Raw genomic sequence first — 23092 nt, 5'->3', positions numbered from 1 at the left:
TCTTTTTTCTTTATTTTTCTTTATTTTTTAGCAAAATTTTTATTGTCTTTTTAAAAAGATACATAGATCACATAAAATGTTACATTGAAAAAATAAAAACAAACAAACAAACAAAAAAACAGTGCATCTTCCAAATTTTTTACCTAGGTTCTGAGGTCTTTTGCCTTTGTTTGCAAAAATGTAAAGTTGGGCAATGTGTTCCATGTATTTTATTTTGTTTCATTGTACATATTTTATTCTGGACAGAGGACATACATTAAACTTATTGAATTTATTCTTCCGTTAGACACATAAAACAAAATATTTAAAACAATGTAGAAAACAAAATATTTTTGAGACTAAATTTTCTTTGATTTACAGTTCCTGCCTGCTCTTGCTAGAAAGAAAAACCTTGGCCTTTATCTGGTTGAGCATTCTATCATCGAATGCATTGTCCCTCTTTTTCCTGTTACAGTACATGGAAAGGAAAAGTCGGATAATGTTCATGTTATAAAGGACCCCAAACACCTGGCTTCTTTCCACTGTGTGTGTGTGTGTGTGTGTGTGTGTGTGTGTGTAGAGACAGACTGAGAAACAGAGCAGTGTTGACTTGATTTTCTCCCTCACATACTGATTTTTTCCTCTCAGATGGTGTAGTTTATGGCAAGGGATTTGGAATTGGCCAGACCTAGGTTCAAACCTTGCCTTTGCTATTTCTTAACTGTGGAACTCTGTGCACATCACTGAACTTTTCCGAGCCTTAGTTTCCTCAACTAAAAAATGGACAGAAGAAAACCTGTCCGACAGGTGACATTTAGGAGAGATAATTTTGGTAAAATTCTGTATCTTGTTTACAACGTGTGCTTGAAAATTGAGCTGAAATTCAAGTGACAACAACATAATCTGATTTATGCTAAATTCCTCCTCCCCATTTGATTTTTTTATTTGAAGTGAATTCACATAACAAAATCAGCCATTTAAAAGTGAACAATTCAGTGACATTTAGTACATTTACAGTGTTATATAATCACCTTCTCAACCTAGTTCCAAAATGTTTTCATTACCCCGAAATAAAACCCCTTACCTATTAAAAACTTATTCCTCATTCCTCTACACCCCCTGTACCACCAGTCTGTTCTCTCTCTCTATGAATTTCCATATTCTGGATATATCATATAAATGGAATCTTAAAAATATTACTCCATTGTCTTTAGACATAAAGTATTTCTGTTGAAGATCTGATGATGTAATTTTTTCCCCTTTTACCTGTATGCTTTTTTTCTTTCAAGTTCAGTAGTTTAACTGAACTTGTCTTTGTGTTGCTCATTTGGAGTCATTCCGTATGCTTTAAATATAATTTTGGAGCTTTGTATATGATGTGTCATTTTAAAGCCTCTGCAAAGAAATTCCGAATATGAGTTCTTAACAAGAAATTACAGCTAACTGATAATGGAAAACCTTCATTTTGTCTACTAGTGATATATGTCTTTTCCTATTACCAAATAGGTATTTGAACAGAATTTTTCTCCCAATACCTCTGATTTTGGGATTGCATTCCATGCTGCTAAAATGTTAAAATATGCATTCAGTTAGACAAAAAGTCTTCTTTTCTGGAATTGTTCATGTGTTTAGTGTTAGTATCATTTGCTGTGGTAGCTGTACCTAACTGTGTTCTGATCTGGCCCTCCAGAAAGTCTGAACAAATAGACAAAGAGCTTTGTTCAGTCTGTAAATGGTTAATTTGCTCTTTTGAACGAGTTTAACCGAGGACACATTGTTGGAGGGTCCATTTCAAAAAAAGGAAAAAGTAAGATTTTGGTTGCCTTAAATTTAAATAATGAGGGTTTTAGAAACTTATTCTATTTTAATGCATACAGTCCTACGTTTAAAGTATCTCCTATTTAATTGCCAGAAGTTTAGAAGTGATTGAATAGGGGCTCAGGTTAATTTAAACTGCAGGTCAGAACACTTACGTCATCTAGGTAATTTTGAGGAAATCATTTCCAGTTACAAGTGTATACAGCTATCGCCAATACTTTATTCAGTTTATTGTTTTCTGAAAGGTTGCCTACATTGAATTTTTTTTACACATTTATTTTATTGTAATAAAGCAATTTGAACACTTTCAACATTTAAAACTGAGTATCATCTTTCAGTGAAACAAAAAAATTTAAAAAGAAACAGGAACAAAATTGCAATGGAGAATGTCAGTTCCAAAAAATATCATACAGGTTCTGCTGATTCTCTCATTGAGTGACAGGGCTCAAGTCATCATTAGGAGAGAGTTTTTTTTTTTTCCCCCACCCTGCTGTTTTTGCTGTCTGTGTCCATTCACAGTGTGATCTTTTGTATCTGTTTCTTTTTGTCTTAGGATCCACCAGGATTTGATCTTGGGGACCTCTGATGTGGAGAGAGGTTCCCTGTCAATTGCAACACCTCAGTTCCTGGTCTCTGCTGTGCTTCACCTTGACTCTCCCCTTCATCTCTATTTTGTTAAATAGGGGTGGTGGTGGACATCCTTGTCTTGTTCCTGATCTTAGAGGGAAAGATTTTAGGATTTAACCGTTGAAATGATGTTAGCTGTGGGTTTTTCATATATACCCTTTATCATGTTCAGAAAGTTTCCTTCTTTTTTTTTTTTTTTTCATTCTTTCTCTTTTTTTTTTTTAATTTTTTTATTTTTTATTGACTTTGTAATAATATTACATTAAAAGTATATATGTGAGGTCCCATTCAACCCCATCCCCCCACCCCCCCTCTCCCCCCCCAACAACACTCGTTCCCATCATCATGACACATCCATTGGATTTTGTAAGTACATCTTTGGGCACCTCTGCACCTCATATACATTGGTTCACATCATAGCCCATACTCTCCTCCATTCCATCCAGTGGGCCCTGTGAGGATTTACAATGTCCGGTGATTGCCTCTGAAGTACCATCCAGGGCCGCTCCATGTCCCAGAGACGCCTCCACCTCTCATCTCTTCCTGCCTTTCCCCATACCCTTCGTCCACTATGTCCACTTTTCCCATTCCAATGCCACCTCTTCTATGTGGACATTGGATTGGTTGTGTCCATTGCACCTCTATGTCAAGAGGAGGGTCAGATTCCACCTGGATGCTGGATGCAATCCTCCCATAGAAAGTTTCCTTCTATTCCTATCTTTTGCAGTGTTTCTATCAGGAAAGGGTGCTGTATTTTGTCAAATGCTTTTTTCTGCATCTATAGATATGATCATGTGATTTTTTCCCCTTACATTGATTCATTTTCTTATGTTGAGCCATCCTTACATACCAGGGATGAAACCCTCTTGGTCATGGTGTATAATCTGATGTGTTGTTGAATACAATTAACAAGTATTTTGTTGAGGATTTTAGTATCTAGCTTCATTAGAAAGATAGGTCTCTAATTTTCCTTTCTTATGGTGTCTTTGTTTGGCTTTGGTATTAGGGTAATGTTGTCATCTTAGAATGAGTTAAGCAATGTTCGTCTCTTTCTTTGCATCATCATATTGCTGCATGACTCATTTGTGTGGGCACTGGGTCACCGCACAGGCACTCAACTTGCTGCACAGGCACTTGGCACACCACAGGGGCACTCAGCTCGCCACGTGGGCACTTGGCTCACCGCGTGGGCACTCGGCTCACTACACAGGCCCTGGCTCACCACGTGGATAATTTTCTCTTCTTTTTTACAAGGAGGTCCCAGGGATCTAATCTGGGTCCTTCCATATGGTAGGCAGAGGCCCTCTCACTTGAGCCACATCTGCTTCCCAGAATTTTGTTTTAAAAGTATCTTCTTAAACTGCAAAGATGTCCATTAAACATCACAATTAAAGGGAGAAACAATGTTGTCAAAATGCCCACTTAACCCACCCAGACATTTCAAACCCACCCTTTGCTGACCTTCTATAGTTCCATTTTTTAAAGTTTTTTTTTTTCTTTTTTAAAACAAGATAACATGCCTGGTAAATGCTAACTGTTCCTATTCACAGAGACACAGCATAATCTCTGAACGAACCCAGTATACAGAAAAAAGAGGAAAAAAGCTAGAATTCTATGCATTACTACATAGGGGCCTAGCAACCTCCAGCTTCTAGCAGAAGGGAGCATAAGGTTTTTCTTTTTTCCCACAGAGAATGGTAATGTGTTGTTTCCATAAAGTTTTTTGTTATTGTTGAGATAGGAAGGGAAAAAGTGAATTTGGAACAGAAAGGGTTAGTGATTCTTTCTCCACTGCATTCTGCTCAAGGTATTTCCCCCCAAATAAGTTGAGAACCATGGTGTAAAGGAGAGAAAAGAGACCTCAAAAACAGGACGACTGAGCACAGGAGGAAAAAAAAATGACTGCATCTTGCTCCCAGGGACTAGAGAAATTAACAAGGGAAGGTTGGAATCATCAGTGTTCATTATTATCTTCTCCTTCATCCTCACCTTCCTCTACCTCACCATCATCTTCATCCCCTTCATCCTCACCCCCTTCTTCATCAATATCGTCCAACCCTTCTTCTTCCTTATCATCATCATCTTCTTCCTCTTCTCCTTCCCCTTCTTCATCATCCATTTCAGGAACCAAATAGTACTGTAATGGATTTGGCCAAGTATCATCTTTGATGACCTCTCCTAACTCATCTGCACCTGCATCAGAATGGTTAGTTAACCACATAAGGACACTCTCTGGCTCTTCATACCTCTTTCTGCTGGCTTTATTCTGTGTTTGACATAAATGTTTCATCTTTTCCAGATTGCCATTTGATTTCACTTGACTTTGAGGGTGCATCACTGCTCTCATTCAGATGAAGTTCTTTGGAGAGAACTTTGTGTTTTTATTTTTTGAGGTACCAGGGCTGGGGATTGAACCCAGGACCTCGTATATGGGAAGCTGGTGCTCAACCACTGAGCACTTTCACTTCCCTGAGTTGGTTTTTTCATTTGTTTTTGCTTGTTTGTTTTTGTTTCCTCAGGAGGAACTGGGAACTGAACCCTAGACCTCCTGTGTAGGAGGAGGGTGCTCAACCACTTGAGTCACATCTGCTCCCAAGAACTTTATTTACAAAGTAAAGATTTCCATCAATAAAAAATCTATTCTGTAACCTGATTTAATATCTTCAAATTCTGTCACTTCAACTCTGGTCAAATAATGCAGTGCCTTATCATCCTCCTTCCCAAGTAGTGCGGACACTTGTGGATGGTTGACAAATGTTGTTACCCCAAGATTTGTGATTTTGGCAATCAATTCTGACTTCTTCTGATGGAATGGTTGGCCGACTTTGTTGTATTTCTGTTCTACTTTCAAATCTCCTCATTGGCTTGTTCATTAAGTCTGTCTTTTGCATTTGGTACTTCATCAATATGTTCATTTGCTTCCTGCTGTTCTTTTTCTCCTTTTGGCAAGTCCAGAGAGTCTGATGCTTCCTCTGGCCTGGGGACAGGAAGCAGCTTTGCTTTCTTCATTTGAGGCAGGAGTGAAGATGGGTGCTTGGGGTCCATGCTGTTAGGAAAGTCCAGTAACCAGAGCCAAAGAGTGATGTTTGCCTGCAAGAAGCTCAGAGAACTCTTACATTGAATTTTTATAAATGAAGTCGTATTTGTATTTTAAATACACTAAGGGACATGCACTGACTCTTCTACTGAAATGAAAAATCCTTTGTTTAATCTATGATTTATTGACCATAATTTTAGATTTTTTGTATATCTGTGCTCTTGATTTTTAATGTAAAGCAAAATTATAATTAGCTTTACACACGTTTTTTGCTAATTTCTTTTAATATTAAGGCAAAAGGACATTTCCAATAGAACCCTGTAAGTTTCTTTTTTTTTTTAGGATTTATTTTCTATTTATTTCTCTCCCCTTTCCCCCCTCCCCCCCAGTTGTCTGCTCTCTGTGTCCATTCACTGTTCTTCTGTCACCGCCTCTGTCCTTATTAGGGGCACTGAGAATCTGTGTTTCTTTTTGTTGCATCATCTTGCTGTGTCAGCTCTCCGTGCGTGTGGCGCCGTTCTTGGGCAGGCTGCACTTTCTTTCGCGCTGGGCGGCTCTCCTTACGAGGCACAGTCCTTGCACGTGGGGCTCCCCTACGCAGGGGACACCCCTGCGTGGCAGGGCACTCCTTGTGCGCATCAGCACTGCGCTTGGGCCAGCAGCTCCACCTGGGTAAAGGAGGCCCAGGGTTTGAACCGCAGACCCCCCCATGTGGTAGGCGGACACCCTAACCACTGGGCCAAGTCCGCTTCGCCTCCTGTAAGTTTCTGTAATCCTTTAGCACCCAAGTCCTGAGTGTTTTTGTCCTTCTGGGCTCAGTCACTGCCACCTGTATGCCAATAATCTGTGGATTTCCCTGCCTTCTTATCCCTCACCTGACTTCTCACAGGTACTGGAAACTCAATGTATCCCACACTGAACTCAACTTGACAACTCCGGACACCAAACCTACTTTTCTCCATTCTTTATTCATGATTTAGGCAAGCCATCCATCAATGGAAAATCTTTAGCTTTTCTAATTTCACCTAATCCTAATAAATATATAATACTCAATGTATAGAAAATATCTTTTGCAAAGGTTCAACAGTAGATTACCATTGAATTATTTGAGACTGCTGCTTCTGTGTAAAGCAACTAGGCACCTACCCCCTCTATAAATTATGCACTTGGAAAATAGGGCTAGCAAGCGCTAGACATGCATAATTGATAATTAAGCTCTCCTAAATGACAAATTGCAATTTTGTTTCCCTGCAGATCAGTGCTCTTGGTGTTTTTAAGTTTTGATAGGTAACTTTCAAGAGTTCCTCAGTGATTTTTAAAATTTTGGCTGCTCTTACTCTCAAATCATCTGCTTTCCTCCTTGTTTAATTCAAGAATTGGCTCACTTTGTGGTGGGTGATCTTTTTTTTTTTTTTAAAAGATTTATTTATTTATTTCTCTCCCCCCCTCCCCCCCCCCCGGTTTTTTGTTCTCTGTGTCTATTTGCTGCGTCGTCTTTGTCCGCTTCTGTTATCAGCGGCACAGGAATCTGTGTTTCTTTTCGTTGCATCATCTTGTGTCAGCTCTCCGTGTGTGCGGCGCCATTCCTGGGCAGGCTGCACTTTCTTTCATGCTGGGTGGCTCTCCTTATGGGGCGCAGTCCTTGCGCGTGGGGCTCCCCTACGCGGGGGACACCCCTGCGTGGCATGGCACTCCTTGCGCTCATCAGCACTGTGCATAGGCCAGCTGCACACGCGTCATGGAGGCTCAGGGTTTGAACCGAGGACCTCCCATGTGGTAGATAGACGCCCTAACCACTGGGCCAAGTCTGCCACCCATGTGGTGGGTGATCTTATCCACATTTTTTATTTAATAGATTTTTCTAGGTTAAAGCTCCATGTATAGAATATCCAAAAATGAATGGTTCAGTTTTTGTTAGAATTTTCTTTTCTGTCTTCTCTCCTATGACTTTTCCCAGGCTGAAAATGCTGAATCCTATTTTTTAGGATTTGCTGTAAATATTCGACAAAAGTTGCAGCTGACTTAGGGAATTTGTATATATATCCTAGTTGTATAAGACATATAAACAAGCTTTTTGCCTTTTTGTAAGTCCTTTGTATTAATTTGAGAATTTGGGGTATATGAGAATATTATATTATGGTTTGAATCCTTCCTTTTGGATAGCTTACTTTCATGGGGGACTTAGATTATAGAAATTTGGGGTAAGAGGCCATTCATTTATCATCAAAGTTGAAGGTATTCTCAAGTGGAATTTGTGAGACAGTGTTACCTGTCTCCCCTCCTGACTTAACCTTGGTCTGCCTGGATGAGGTTGATGGGCATTTTAATCCCTAACTGATTATTTCATCTTGTTATTTTATTATTGGAGATATCCCTGTCTCCTGGCTGGGTGGGAGTGGGGTGGGGAAGGGGCTCTGCCATGACTGATATGCCTGCAACCGTAGCCATTAGCGCTGTTAGTTAACTTGAGGCTGAGGTCGTGTGTGTGTCTGTGCGCGCGCGCACGTCCTTTCATAGACTAAACCACCCCTTATTATACTCCAAAGTCTGCATGATGACTGGTAGGTAAAGTTGGGGATGGCTAAATTATTTAAATTTGTATATTCCTATGAAACAATCGTTTGAATGTTTTGTAGCAAGTGAAACTATGAGATGTCATCATGGGGGGTTATGGAGCTATAGATGTAGTGACAGGTGGGTCCTGACACTTCTGTATATAGGCGTGAGCTGGTTTATGAAAAACTAGGTGAAGAAATGTGTGTGTGTATGTGCTAGTATCTGTAGTTAAGATTCTCAGATACATGGAGTACCTACTTCAAGTTTAAGAAAAAAAATCAGTAAGAATATACTGATATATATATATTCATTAATTCATATTGTGGGGCTTGCTGGTCTTTTGGCTGATGGTGTTATAGATGGATCATGTTCAGGATTCAATGAAAGAATATTAAAAGAAAAACAATATTCTATTTTATATTTGGTTCTTCCTGCCTGATTTTGCTCATTTTGTGCCATTGTCCCAAATCAGGAAAAGACAAGACTCAAGGGGTTAGAAATTGCTATAATTATTTCTTTGTAGGTTTAAATTTTTAAAAATCAGCTTTTTAACTTAGTTCAGTCTGACTGGTTTCTTTGATTTTTGCTGTCTGTCCCTTTTCTAGGAAGCTATTTTGCCAACCACTTTATTATGGGCGGAGAGAAATTTGACTCAACTCATCCTGAAGGTTACCTGTTTGGAGAGAACAGCGATCTGAACTTTCTGGGAAACAGACCAGTAGCGGTATGGTTGTCATCAGCTTACTTCCACGTGGAACTTAAGTGGCCAATTCAAACATTCCTGTAAAAATAAGATTACAGTCGCTGGTTCAATAGTATTCATAGCTTGGTCTGAGTTGAGAGGATCCTTCATAGTCAGACCATAGCACTGGGTCTTGTGTACCAGGCTTGGCCTGAGGCTTAGGATGAGTCACAAAATGAAACCTTCCTGAGGATTCAGATCTCTGTCCAAATGTCACCTCCTCAGAGAGCCCTTTCCTAAACCTGCTGGCCCTTACCTTGCTTTGTTTTCCTTCTTCATAGCACTTAATGCCATATAAACTTTTGTTTGTCTCTTTCTCTGTTTATTATCTGCTTTTCCCTTTAGAGTGTACATTTCATTTACATTTTATTTTTACAGCTGAATCCCAGCATCTAGAACAAAACCTGGTACATGGTAGTAAGCCCTTAATAAATATTTGTTGAATGAATTACTAAAAAAGTTTCCCTTTGTCTAAGTTGATATTAGAATACACCTCTCTCAGCTGTTTGTTCAGCTGATGCCATACAGTTTCATTGAGCTCGTCTCTGCACCCAACATGAAGCTTTGTAATAATAGCTGCTACATGGCTATTGAGTGGCCACTGTGTGCTAAGGAAGGGCCTAGAGATTTTCACCCGTTTTTCCTTATCCTTATGAAGACCTGCTCCACAGAGGATCTATAATCACTCCCATTTTATTAATGAGAGAACTGAGCTTCAGATAGATGGTTAATAATAATAGCTAATATTTATGAAGTGCATACTGTGTTCCAAGTGTTGTATATGAAATATGCCCAACATCACATAACTAGGCCTCTCTGGCCACAGTTTGATAACCTTTCCACTGCTTTTCACTGCCTCTAAATGTTCTGCCTTCCTCAAGAAACTCACAGCTTAGGTGGGCAGACAAAACATCTAGGCAGAAAATGTTTAAATAACAAAACAAGATCAGAAGGATTTGAATTCTGAAAGGATTGAGAGTAGAGAACAGCAAATGCAGTTGATTGAAGTGGTGGTGATGAGAAGAGGTAGAGGCTTTGAAGAATAAGTAGGTTTTGAACAGACAGGTTAGAAAGTGGCTTTCCAGGAGTGAGGCACCAAAAGTAAAGGCATAAAGCATTCATGTTTTCATGGAATCAGCATTTACTGAGAAACTACTATGTGCCAGGTACTATGGTAGGCACTGGAAATACAAAGCTGAAATCAGCATTGTTTGTTCTTCCCTATAGTAGTAATAGGGAAACCAGACTGGTAGGACTGGACATTTCCTAAAGGTGAAAAAAATAAGATTGGTAAAGTAGGTTGGACCTTCATTCCTGATGGCCTTGACAGGTTTTTGACCCTCTCCTGTAGGCTATAGAGAATATTTGAGATTTTTAGGCAAATGAGTGACCTGGAGAAATTGTCCTTTTTGGGGGAGATTGATTTGGTGAAAGTGTTCCATTTAGAGGTTTAATTTTTTCATCAGCTTTTATTTGTCATTGTAAAAATTGTGTAAAAAATATATATGTAACATAAAACCATTATACACTTCACTTCTATTTCCAGAATATTTTCGTTATCTGAAACAGAAACTCGTATCTAATAAGCAGTAATGCCCCATTCGCCCCTCCCCTCACCCCTGGTAACCACTCTTCTGCTTTCTGTCTCTGTGGATTTGCTTGTAAGTATTTCATATAAGAGAAATCATATAGTATTTGTCCATTTGTGTCTAGTGTATTTCATTCAACATGATATCTTCAAAGTTCATCCATGTTGTAGCATGCAACCAGCATTTCACTTATTTTTATGGATGATTATGATTCCATTTTATGGGTAGACCACATTTTGTTTATCCATTCATTTGTTGATGGACACTGGGTTTTTTTCACTTTTTGGGCTGTTGTGAATAATGCTGCAATGAACACTGGTATATTAACATCTGTCTGAGTCCCTGTTCTCAATCCTTTTGGGTACATATTTCAGCGTGGAATTACTGGGTCATATGGTAATTCTGTGTTTAACTTTCTGAAGAACTGCTGAACTGTTTTCCACAGTAGCTACACCATTGTACATCCCACCAAAATGTACTAGGTTTCTATTTCTCCACATCCTCACCAAACCCTTATCAGATATATGGTTTCCAAATATTTTCTCCCATTGTGTAAGTTACCTTTTTACTTTCTTTTATTTTAAATTTTCATTTTTAAATAATTTAAAACTTACAGGATGGTTCCAAAATAATATAAACCCATACAGAGAGCTCCAACATGCCCCCACTTCCCCCAGATACCAGATCCACCAATCTTAACATTTGCCACCTTTGCCCTTTCTTTCTCTCCCGCCTTCCCTCCCTCCCTCCCCTTTCTTCCATCCATCCATCCATCCATCCATCCATCCATCCATCCATCCACCTATCTATTCTAGGAACATCTGAGAGCAGGTTGCACCCATCAACTCCTGAAACATAATACTTCCATATACATTTCCTATGAACAAGGATGTTCACTATGTAATCACACAAGTTCAAGAAATTTAACATTGATTGAAACTTTTATCATTTTATAATATCATTTTATAATATCCTTTTTCTCTTGTGATCTTTTTTGACTTAAAGTATCTTTGTTCTGACTTTAATAAATATATAAAAATATATTTCTAATATAGCAACTTGGGTTCTCTTTTGATTATTGTTTGCTTGGAAAATATCTTTTTTCACTCTTTTACTTTCAACGTCTTTGTGTCTTTGTACCTAAAGCGAGTCTTTTATATATAGCATGTAGATGAATCAGGCTTTTTAATCTAATCCACCAGTCTCTGCCTTTTAGTAGGAGATTTTAATCCTTGACATTTAAGGTAGTAACTGAGAAGTAGAGTTTTACTTCTGCCATTTAGCTATTTGTATATCTTATATGATTTTTTCATTTTTCAACTATTCCATTATTGCATTTTTTGTAATTAGTTATTTTTTTGTAGTGTACCATTTTGGTTCTCTTCTTTCTTTTCTTTTTCTTTTTTAGTTATTTTCTTAGTACTTACCTTTGTAATTACAATTAACATCTTAAACTAATATCAGTTTAGTTTGTACCAACCTAGTTTCAGTGGTATTCAAATCTCTACTCCTATAAATTTCTGTACTTCCCCCTATATTATATTGTTACTGTCATAGATTACATCTTTATGTAACAGATTTTAATTATTGTTAAATTAACAATATTTATGTAACAGATTTTAATTATTGTTTTACACTCTTGTATGTTAAGTCATATGGGGGGGAAGTAGTTACAAACGAACAGTACAGGAGTTTATATTTACCTATGTAGTTACCCATGTTCTTTATTTCTTAAGGCTTTAAGTTACTGTTTAGTGTCCTTTTATTTTAGTCTGAAGGATTCCTTTTAGTATTTCTTGTAGGGCAAGTCTTCTGATAATAGACTCTTTCAACTTTTGTTTTTCTGTAATTGTCCTACTTTCTTCTTCAGTTTTGATAATTTTGTCAGATATAGAATTCTTCATTGATAGTTTTTTCTTTAAGGACTTTAAATATATCATCCCTCTGACTTTTGACCTTTATGATTTCTATAAGAAATCCAATGTTAATCTTATTGAGGAATCCCTTGTATGTGACAGTTGTTTCTCTCTTGATGCTTTCAAAATTCTCTCTTTTGACAATTTTGCTGTAATGTTTCTTGATGTAGACTCTTTGAATCTATTCTCCGTGGAGTTATTGAGCTTCCTGGATGTGTATATTTGATTGGGGATCAAATATACACATTGGGAATCTGAATGTACACAGATTGGGGATCTGATTGGGGATGGGTTTTCAGCCATTACTTTTTCAAATACTTTTTCTGCCTCTTTCTCTTGCCTTTGTTCTCTTAGGACTCCAGTGATGTGTATGTTGGTATATGTGTTGATGTCACATGGATCCCTTGAGCTGTGTTCGTTTTTCTTTATTCTTTTTTTTCTTCTGCTCCTCACACTGGATAATTTTTCATTTAGCTTATCTCAAGTTCCCTGATCCTTTCTTCTGCCTGTTCAAACTGCTATTGAATCCCTCTTTTGAGTTTTTTTTTAACTTATTGAAATATATCACTCATACATAAACATACATAAATAATAAGTATATAGTAATAGTTGTGAGCTTACAAAACAAACATATATAATATCATACAGGACTCTTATAACTCACCCTACCACCAATACCTTGCATTATTGTTAAACATTTTTAACTAATGATTAAAAAGAATTGTCAAAATATTACTACTAACCAAAGTATTTTTCCCCCAACCCACCCTATTATTATTATTATCTTTATATCATTTATATGTGAACATACAAAAACACTAAATGTATAGTAAATTTTTTGTGGACTTGGGAAGCGGATGTGGCTTAAGCAATTGGGTACCCACCTTCCATATAGGAGGTCCAGGGTTTGATGCCCAGGGCCTCCTGGTGAGGTGAACTGGCCCATGCAGAGAGCTGGCACAGCAAGATGACACAACAAAAAGAGACACAGAGGAGAGACAATAAGAGACACAGCAGATCAGGAAGCTTCCCTTCTCTTCTCCTTCTGGGACACCCATGACATGTATGTTTGCATACCTTTTGCAGTCATTTAGTTCCCTGAGACCTTTTTCAATTTTTCCCATTCTTTTCTTTATCTGTTCTTTTTTTTTTTTTGAATATATTATAATTTATTTAATTAATCCCTTCTGTTGTAATTCATTTTCAATACTTTTCCATTAAGAATAGAGCACTGCATATGCACATAATTTTTTTTTTTTTTTAAGATTTATTTATTTATTTCTCTCCCTGCCCCAGTTGTCTGTTCTCTGTGTCCATTAGCTGCATGTTTTTCCTTGTCTGCTTCTGTTGCTGTCAGCGGCACAGGAATCTGTGTTTCTTTTTGTTGCGTCATCTTGCTGTGTCAGCTCTCCATGTGTGCAGTGCCATTCCTGGGCAGGCTGATTGCCCCTGAAGCACCATCTAGGGCAACTCCAAGTCCCAAAGGCGCCTCCACATCTCATCTCTTCCTGCCATTCCCCATATCCATCAGCCACCATGTCTACTTTTCCCATTCCAATGCCACCTTTTCTCTGTGGGCCTTGGATTGGTTGTGTCTGTTGCACCTCTATGTCAGGAGGAGGCTCAGATTCCACATAGATACTGGATGCAATCCTCCTGCTTTCAGTTGTAGGCACTCTAGGCTCCATGGTGTGGTGGTTGTCCTTCTTCAACTTCATCTTAACTGAGTTAGGTGAGTCCAATAAATCAGATTGTAGGAGCTGGAGTCTGTTGATGCTCAGGGCCTGGCTATCCTATTGTCAGTCCAGAGATTCAAATCCCCTAAATTATATCTTAAACCCCAACACCAACTACAATTCCAGTAAAGTAGGATGAAAGTCTTATGAAAAGAGATCCCATCTGAGTCCAGTTCCATCACGCAGAAACACCAGCTCCAAAGAAGGGCCATCTGACATGGCAGTGAACCCAGTCTGCCAAGACCATAGAACCTGTGGGTCTCTTTAGCCCTCAAAGGAACCAACACCTGGGGATTGCATCCACTCCATCTGTCTCCCAGACTCTGCTCAGCTGTGCACAGGGGCAATCCTTCTGACAGCCTCCAGACTCTTTTTTAGAGACTTGTAGCCATATAAACTCATTTCTGCTTTCCATTTCCCCCCTACATTAGGTCAAACAGCATTTTAAGGTCATGTTATTATATGTAGACAGGGATATTCTGCTGATCTGCATTGAACCTTTAATTCAAGGTCATTTTCTAGTTCCATCTTCAGCTGGTATTTGGTAGTGATCCCTCGGTGCCAGGGAGGCTCATCCCCGGGTGTCATATCCCACGTTGGGGGGAATGCACTGCATCTACATGCTGATTTTGGCTTTGAGACTGGCCACATTTGAGTAACAAGAAGGCTGTCAGGAGGAAATTCCCAGGCACAGTGCTGTTCTAGGCTTTGTTCTTATTTCAGGCATATAGGCTCACAAGCATAGTCATTAGTATCATGCCCTCCCTGTGGGACCTTCATTCCTTCCTGGTCCTTACCATTGCACCTGGGGGATTGCCGCTGTTCCCCTAGGGACCACGACAGAGCACCTCCGGCCAGGAACTCAGTACCCCCCCAGCTGTAGTTTTTAATTGTTGCCACTATGAGTATATCCAGACATTATCATGCACCCTGGACATATGCCCTGTACAGCAACCTGTCAGCCATATATCACCTGTCGATAGTATCCTATACCAGTATTCCTCCGCTGCCATTGTTGAACCACTCTGTGATCCAAAACTTCCTGAAAATTGAAGCCCAATATAATGTCAGGTTCCCTTACGAGTAAAATGGCGTATAGCGGTGGGTTTAAAGGTTAGATATTGAATACGTGTTGACTTAGAAAAATTCTACATCCTATCTTTTTCTTTTTTTTTTTTTCCCCCTAATTATTGAACTTCTCTTCACAAGAGCCCTAGTCCACAGTAATTCATATATACAATATACAGTACTCCCCCACATCTACCATTAAACCTTTTCCCTTCCACAGCGATATTCTTATAACTTATTCATATCATATTTACTTAAAGTGATGTACAGACTCTGAGACAATAGCTTTCAAACAAGGTGACATCCTTGCTTACATTGTGTTCCATACTTTAGGATATACAGTTTTCTAAATTTTTAGTTATCCTATGTTTTACATTGTGGTTTACTTTATTAGTCTGTCATCCCCTATATGTTTATGGTGTAATATTACATGTTTTATATCCATCCTTGTGTACTCTCGTGAAATTCCTCCCTTACCCCACATTTACTTTGGTTCCACACATTTAACATCCATTTTCCCATCCCCTTGGTGCCCACAGTGACAGCCAACCTCCATTTCCCTAGGAGCCCCGTCCAGAGATACTTGCAACAGTGTTCAGGGCCTAACTTGCTCAACTACCCCAATGCCCTGGGAGCCACCCTTTCTCTCGAGAGATACAGTTCCCTCTATCTGATGGCATTAGTCCTCCCCAGGATGTGGGTCCACCCCCACTCTCATTACTTGGGTCTCTACCCAATGGTACCACCCACTCTGGCAAAATGAGCATTCAGACATTCCCCAGGAGCCCGTCTCGCATCTGACCTTCCCCTCCGAGCATCCTAAACAGGCAACCCTCTTAATTATATTTTGATACGATTTTCTCAGCATTTTACTCTCGACCAACACCTGATACTCTCCTATGTTCGTAAGCTACCCCTCCCTCCCCCCACTTTTGGGCAATATTACCCATTTGCCCATCCCCAGCCCCCTTCAAACACACAAAGCCCCACCCAAAGGCAACCCCTTACCCCCATTTTATCTCTTCTTTGTGTTCATACTTACCGCCAGCTCATCATAAATTCCACCCCTGCAGACGTCGGCTCACATCCTTCCTCCACCCCCCGATTTCCTGTAAGCCTATCGTTCAGTCTCTAGCTCTCTGAGGCAGTTTTCTTATTTCATATCATTGAGTTCATGTAGTATTTGTCCTTCAGTGCCTGGGTTGCTTCACTCAACATAAGGTTCTCAAGATTCATCCATGTTATCACGTGTGTTTGTAGTGTATTTGTTCTTACAGCCGAGTAGTATTCCATTGTGTGTATATACCACATTTTATTGATCCACTCATCTGTTGATGGGCATTTGGGTTGATTCCAACTTTTGGCGATAGTGAACAATGCTGCTATGAACATTGGTGTACATATATTGGTTTGTGTCCTTGTTTTCAGTTCTGCTGGGTATATACCCAGCAGTGGTATTGCTGGGTCATATGGCTAATCTATGGATCTATGGTTAGTTTTTTGAGAAATCGCCGAACTGTCCTCCAGAATGGTTGGATCCTTCTGCATTCCCACCAGCAGTGGATGAGTGTTCCCCTTTCTTCACATCCTCTCCAGCATTTGTATTCTTCTGTTTTTTTCATAGCTGCCAATCTTATGGGAGTAAGATGGTATCTCATTGTAATTTTGATTTGCATTTCCCTGATAGCTAGAGATTTGGAGCATTTTTTTCATGTGCTTTTTAGCCATTTGTATTTCTTCTTTGGAGAAGTGTCTGTTTAACTCTTTTTCCCATTTTTTAAATGGGTTGTTTATCTTTTTATTTTCAAGATATGGGAGTTCTTTATATATGCAAGTTATAAGTTTCTTATCAGATATATGGTTGCCAAATATTTTCTCCCATTGTGTTGGCTCCCTTTTTACTTTCTTGACAAACTCCTTTGAGGTGCAGAAGGATTTAATTTTGAGGAAGTCCCATTTATCTATTAGTTCTTTTGCTGCTCATGCTTTTGGTGTGATATTCATGAATCCATTTCCTATTACAAGGTCCTGTAGATGTTTCCCTACACTGCTTTCCAAGGTTTTTATGGTCTTGGCTCTTATATTTAGGTCTTTGATCCATCTTGAGTTGATCTTTGTATAAGGTGTGAGATGGTAATCCTCTTTCTTTCTTCTACATATGGCTATCCAGTTCCCCAGGCACCATTTGTTGAATAGGCCACTCTCTCCCAGCTGAGAGGGTTTGATGGCTTTATCGAATAGTATATGGCTATATATGTGAGGTTCTATATCTGAGCTTTCAATTCAATTCCATTGGTCTGTGTGTCTCTCCTTATGCCAATACCATGCTGTTTTCACTACTGTAGCTTTGTAGTATGTTTTGAAGTCAGGAATTGTGATTCCTCCAATCTCGTTTTTCTTTTTCAGTATGTCTTTGGCTATTCGGGGTCTCTTTCCTTTCCAAATAAATTTCATAGTTAGTTTTTCTAGTTCCTTAAAGAAGGCTGTGTTGATTTTTATTGGGATGGCATTGAATGTGAAGTTCAGTTTTGGTAGGATAGACATCTTAATAATATTCAGTCTTCCTATCCATGAACAACGAATATTCTTCCATTTATTTAGGTCTTCTTTGATTTCCTTGAACAGTCTTGTATAGTTCTCGGTGTATAAGTTTTTTACCTCTTTAGTTAAATTTATTCCTAAGTATTTGATTTTTTTATTTACTATTGTGAATGGTATTTGTTTCTTGATTTCCTCCTGATCTTGCTCATTATTGGTGTACAGAAATGCTACTGCTTTTTGCGCATTGATCTTATAACCTGCGACTTTACTAAACTCATTTATGAGTTCTAGAAGCTTTGTTGTAGATCTCTCAGGGTTTTCTATGTATAGGATCATGTCATCTGCAAATAGTGAAATTTTGACTTCTTCCTTTCCGATTTGAATGCATCTTATATCTGGTTCTTGCCTCAGTGCTCGAGCAAGTACTTCTAAGACAATATTAAATAGGAGCGGAGACAATGGGCATCCTTGTCTTATTCCTGAGTTTAGAGGGAAGGATTTTAGGATTTCTCCATTGTAAACAATGTTGGCTTTAGGTTTTTCGTATATACTCTTTATCATGCTCAAAAAATTTCCTTGTATTTCAATCTTTTGGAGTATTTTTATCAAGAAAGGGTGCTGTATTTTGTCAAATGCTTTTTCTGCATCTATAGATATAGTCATGTGATTTTTTTCCTTCAATCTGTTTATATGGTGTATTACGTTGATTGATTTTCTTATGTTGAACCATCCTTGCATACCTGGAATAAATCCCACTTGGTCGTGGTGTATAATTCGTTTAATGTGTTGTTGGATACAATTAGCAAGTATTTTGTTAAGTATTTTTGCGTCTAGGTTCATTAGAGAAATTGGTCTGTAATTTTCCTTTCTTGTGGTATCTTTGTTTGGCTTTGGTGCTAGGGTAATGTTGGCATCATAGAAGGAGTTCGGCAATGTTCCTTCTGTTTTGATTTTTGGGAATAGTTTCAGCAGGATTGGTGTTAGTTCTTTCCGGGATGTTTTGTAGAATTCACCTGTAAAACCATCTGGCCCTGGGCTCTTCTTAGTTGGGAGATTTTTAATGACTGATTCTATCTCTCTGCTTGTGATTGGTTTGTTAAGATCATCAATTTCTTCTTTCGTCAATATGGGTTGCTTATGTGTTTCTAGGAATTTGTCCATTTCCTCTAAATTGTCATTTTTGTTGGAATATAGTTTTTCAAAGTATCCTCTTATGATATCTTTATTTCTGTGGGGTCAGTGGTGATATCGCCTTTCTCATTTCTTATTTTGTGTATTTGCATCTTCTCTCTTTTTTTCTTTGTTAGTCTCACAAAAGGTTTGTCTATTTTGTTGATCTTCTCAAAAAACCAGCTCTTGGTCTTGTTTATCTTTTCAAGTGCTTTCTTATTTTCTATTTCATTTAGTTCTGCTCTTATCTTTGTTATTTCCCTCTTTCTTCTTCCTGGTGGGTTACTTTGTTGTTGTTTTTCTAATTCCTTCAAATGTGCAGTTAGTTCTTCAATTTTTGCTCTTTCTTCTTTTTTGATGTATGAATTTATGGCTATAAATTTCCCTCTCAGTACTGCTTTTGCTGCATCCCATTAATTTTGGTATGTTGTGTTATCATTATCATTTGTTTCAAGGTAGTCATTGATTTCTTTTGATATTTCCTCTTTGACCCACTGTTTTTCTAAGATTGTGCTGTTTAATTTCCAAATCGTGGTGTGAAACCTGGGCCTCTGTCCCTTGCAAATTTCCAGCTTGACTCCACTGTGGTCAGAGATATTGTTTTGTATGATTTCAATCTTTCTGAATTCATTAAGCTTTTCTTTGTGGCCTAGCATATGGTCTCTCTTGGAGAATGATCCATGTGCGCTTGAGAAAAATGTATATCCTGCTGTGTTTGGGTGTAATGATCTATATATGTCTATTAGATCCAGCTCCTCTAATATACTGTTCAAGTGTTTTGTTTCTTTAGTGATTCTCTTTTGAGATGTTCTGTCCAAGGTAGATAGTGGTGTATTAAAATCCCCCACTATAATTGTGGATGCATCTATTGTTTCACTTAGTTTTTCCAGCGTTTGCCTCACATATTTAGAGGCACCCTTGTTAGGAGCATAAATATTTATGATTGTTCGATCTTCTTGACAGATTTTCCCTTTCACTAAAATGTAGTATCCTTCTTTGTCTCTCACAATTGTTTCACCTTTAAAGTCTATTTTGTCTGATATTAATATAGCTATTCCTGCCTTTTTTTGGTTATTGTTTGCTTGTATGATTGTTTTCCAGCCATTCACTTTCAATCTCCATGCGTCTCTGGGTCTAAGATGTGTCTCTTGTAGACAGCATACAGATGGGTCATATTTCTTTATCCAATGTCCCAGTCTGAATCTTTTGATAGGTGAGTTTAATCCGTTGACATTCAGTGTTATTACTTTCAAGGAATTATTTGTGTTAGCCATATTTTGATTGGATTTGTGTTTGTCATATTTTGTTTGTATTTTTTTTTCCCTTCTATTTTTGTCTTTTTTTGTTGCTCTTATACTCTCCTCCAACTCTGCCTGTCCTGTTTTTTCCTTTCTTCCTGCAGAACTCCCTTTAGAATTTCTTTAAGGGGAGGTTTCTTGTTGGTATACTCTTTCAGTTTCTGTTTATTTGCGAATATTTTGAACTCTCCATCATGTTTGAATGCTAGTTTAGCTGGATAGAGTATTCTTGGTTGGAAATTTTTTTCCTTTAGTACTTTGATTATATCATACCACTGCCTTCTTGCCTCCATGGTTTCAGATGAGAAATCAGCACTTAATCTTATGGCGCTTCCCTTGTATGTGATGGTTTTCTTTTCTCTTGCTGCTTTTAGGATTTTCTCTTTGTCTTGAGCATTGGATAATTTGAGAAGTATGTGTCTTGGGGTGGGCCTGTTGGGGTTTATGACTAGTGGAGTGCGCTGTGCTTCTTGGATATGTACATCTGTCTCTTTCAGTAGATTTGGGAAGTTTTCAGCCATTATTTCCTGCAACACTCCTTCTGACCCCTTTCCCTTCTCTTCTCCTTCTGGAATGCCTATAATACGTATGTTTGAGCGTTTTGCATTGTCATTCAGGTCCCTGAGTCCTAGCTGGATTTTTTCTATCTTTTTATCGACCCCTTCTACTATCTGTTTGATTTCTGATGTACTGTCTTCCACATCACTAATTCTCCACTCTGCCTCTTCTAGTCTGCTGATATTTGCTGCAAGTGTATTTTTGATTTCTTGAAATGTGGTGTTCATTCCCATCATATCTGTTATCTTTTTGCATATGCCTGCAATTTCCCCTCCGAGTGTTGTCTTCATGTTGTTAACTTCTTTCATTACTTCATCAAATTTGTCGGTGATAAATGTTCTGAAATCTTTCATTGCTTGAGCAAAGTTCTGTTCCCCTTACTGATTTTTAGTTTGTTGATTGGATTCAGCCATGTTTTCCTGATTACTGGTTTGGTTTTTAGGTTTTTGTTGCTGTCTCGTCATCATTTTATCTTGACGGGTTTAATCAGTTCCTTAGCTTCTTTGTCTACTCTTGGAGATTAATTAGCTGTTGTTTTTGCGTAAGTATTATATCTTCTGTCACTTTGTTCTTCTTATTCTAATTTCTTGTTGCTGGTTACATTCACTTTAAAGGAAAGTATTAGTGCCGGGGAAAGGTAATTGTGTAAGCAAGGAAAAAGTGTAAGGTAGTATTGGTGATATATGTTAACAAAGCAAGAATATGAGATCTGGGAGGATGGAGGTTAGATTCATGTAAAATTGTGTAGAGAGATTATAGCAGTAGGTAGAGTACCTATTATGAGGTAGCTGACTGAATATGGGAGGAATATGGTATGAGCTAAAAAGCTGTTGTTTTCATGAGAGAGGGAAAGAGAAAAGAAAGGTAATAGTTTCAAGAGTAGATAACAGACAGAAAGCAAAACAAGGGTATTAGGAATTAAGAGTTAGATACTTTGTGGATCAAAGAAAGGGAGATGGGAGGTGGAATATAGGAGAGACAGTAGATGATGGCGGATATCAAGATGTAGGTGAAGGGGATAGTGTAGGTAGCCTAAATCAGTTCACTTAGAAATGAGGCAGTGGAGGATGAGAGGACCTAGCAAATGTGAGGTGTTCCCTGCAGCATCTATTGTATAATTGAGTTAAAATAAAATAAGTAGAAAATGAGGGACAAGAGGAAGAGCAAAAACAGAAAAAGAAAAAAGAAAAAATGAAAAAAAAAAAGAAAGAAAGAAGAGAAGAAAGGGAAAAAGGAAAAGGGGGGTGGGCAAAGGGTGGGGAACAGGTAGGGGTAAGAAAAAAACACATATACGCGAACCACAATTGCAACACCAACTACAACAACAACAACAAAAAAAACCCTAAATAACTGAATAAAAAAAAGACTTTGGGGGATACGCTGGGAGAAAAGACTAGGGGATAATGCAATATTAGCAATCAGGACATTAAGAAAAGTAAAAAATAAGATAAAATGAAAATAAGAACAAAACAAAATGAAACGGTAAAGAAAAAATGCAAACGTTGAAGGCCAGGGCATTCAAGGACCTCAGATGGACCTCAGGGCGTGATGGATTCAGGGGTGGAAAGTCTGAGATATTGAAGACTCAAGAGGTGTGAGTCTCTGGGGTGTGGGCCACCAGAGTTTAGGGGACTCAGACCTGGCCACCTCAAATCTGGTCAACAGGAAGCCTAGGAGCCCCGCAGTGTAACACAGCCCTCAGGGATCCCTGCAGCTGGGTGCCAGCCCTATGGGGGAAGTCTGATCTGCAAACTCTATATTATGTCTGAACCCTGCAATTCACTTACTCACTAGGGTTTATTTTTGTGGATATTTCGTCAATTCAGCTTTTGGACTGCTCCCACCCTATGATCCCACAAAACAGCCACCTGGGGGCACCTCAACACCACAGCCAATTTAATGACACAGCTCCAGAGCCCGGCCCGTGGGTTTTGCTCCAGTTGGAAACACCGAAAACAGATTCCACAACCGGAATTCCCAAGCTTCGCAAAATATTCCCCAATCGGCTTCCAGACGTGTCCTCCTCCCTCGCCGCACCCTGTAACAACCTCCCAATTACGTCCCTTTATTGCCAACACTCTGATTCCGTTGCAGATCGGCAGCTGGGCCTGTGGGGGCGGGACTCCAGGCGGAAGGAAGCACTATTATTTGTGTCTGCAATCAAAAATTCCCCCGCTTCACAACAAATCACCGTCTTTCTCCCCAAATCAATCCGCCAAGGCTTCCCGTCCTGTCAACCCCCCAACAGCCCGCCCAGGACTCGCGAATTCCCCAACACCGCAGAGCCACCAAAAAGCGCGGCCACAGTGCAGGTTCCTCGGCTCCACCCACCCCCAAGGAGGGAGCAACCCGTGTGCAGGTCTCACCTCCAGGCAATAGAACCCAAATTATATCTTATAGACCAATCCTCTCCGTTACCTTCCCACCAAATCGATGTCCAGACACTTCCTGCCCTGC

The 23092-nt window shown here is 38.9% G+C and overlaps 1 protein-coding gene and 1 pseudogene across 5 annotated transcripts in view; one reads left to right on the top strand and one right to left on the bottom strand.

Moving 5' to 3' along the window:
- RNF157 (ring finger protein 157) overlaps positions 1-23092 on the top strand; it is a 121428-nt gene that overhangs the window by 16547 nt on the left and 81789 nt on the right. For all 5 annotated transcript variants that reach the window (XM_058284774.2, XM_071210819.1, XM_071210820.1 and 2 more), the window contains one exon: positions 8623-8741. In XM_058284774.2, coding sequence (XP_058140757.1) covers positions 8623-8741 — 119 coding nt within the window. The remainder of the gene's footprint in view (positions 1-8622; positions 8742-23092) is intronic.
- On the bottom strand, positions 4379-5469 carry LOC139437230 (protein SET-like; annotated as a pseudogene).

The sequence above is a fragment of the Dasypus novemcinctus genome, chromosome 21 (genome assembly GCF_030445035.2).
Source record: "Dasypus novemcinctus isolate mDasNov1 chromosome 21, mDasNov1.1.hap2, whole genome shotgun sequence".
Taxonomy (NCBI): domain Eukaryota; kingdom Metazoa; phylum Chordata; class Mammalia; order Cingulata; family Dasypodidae; genus Dasypus; species Dasypus novemcinctus.
This window is presented reverse-complemented; position numbering and strand designations above follow the sequence as displayed.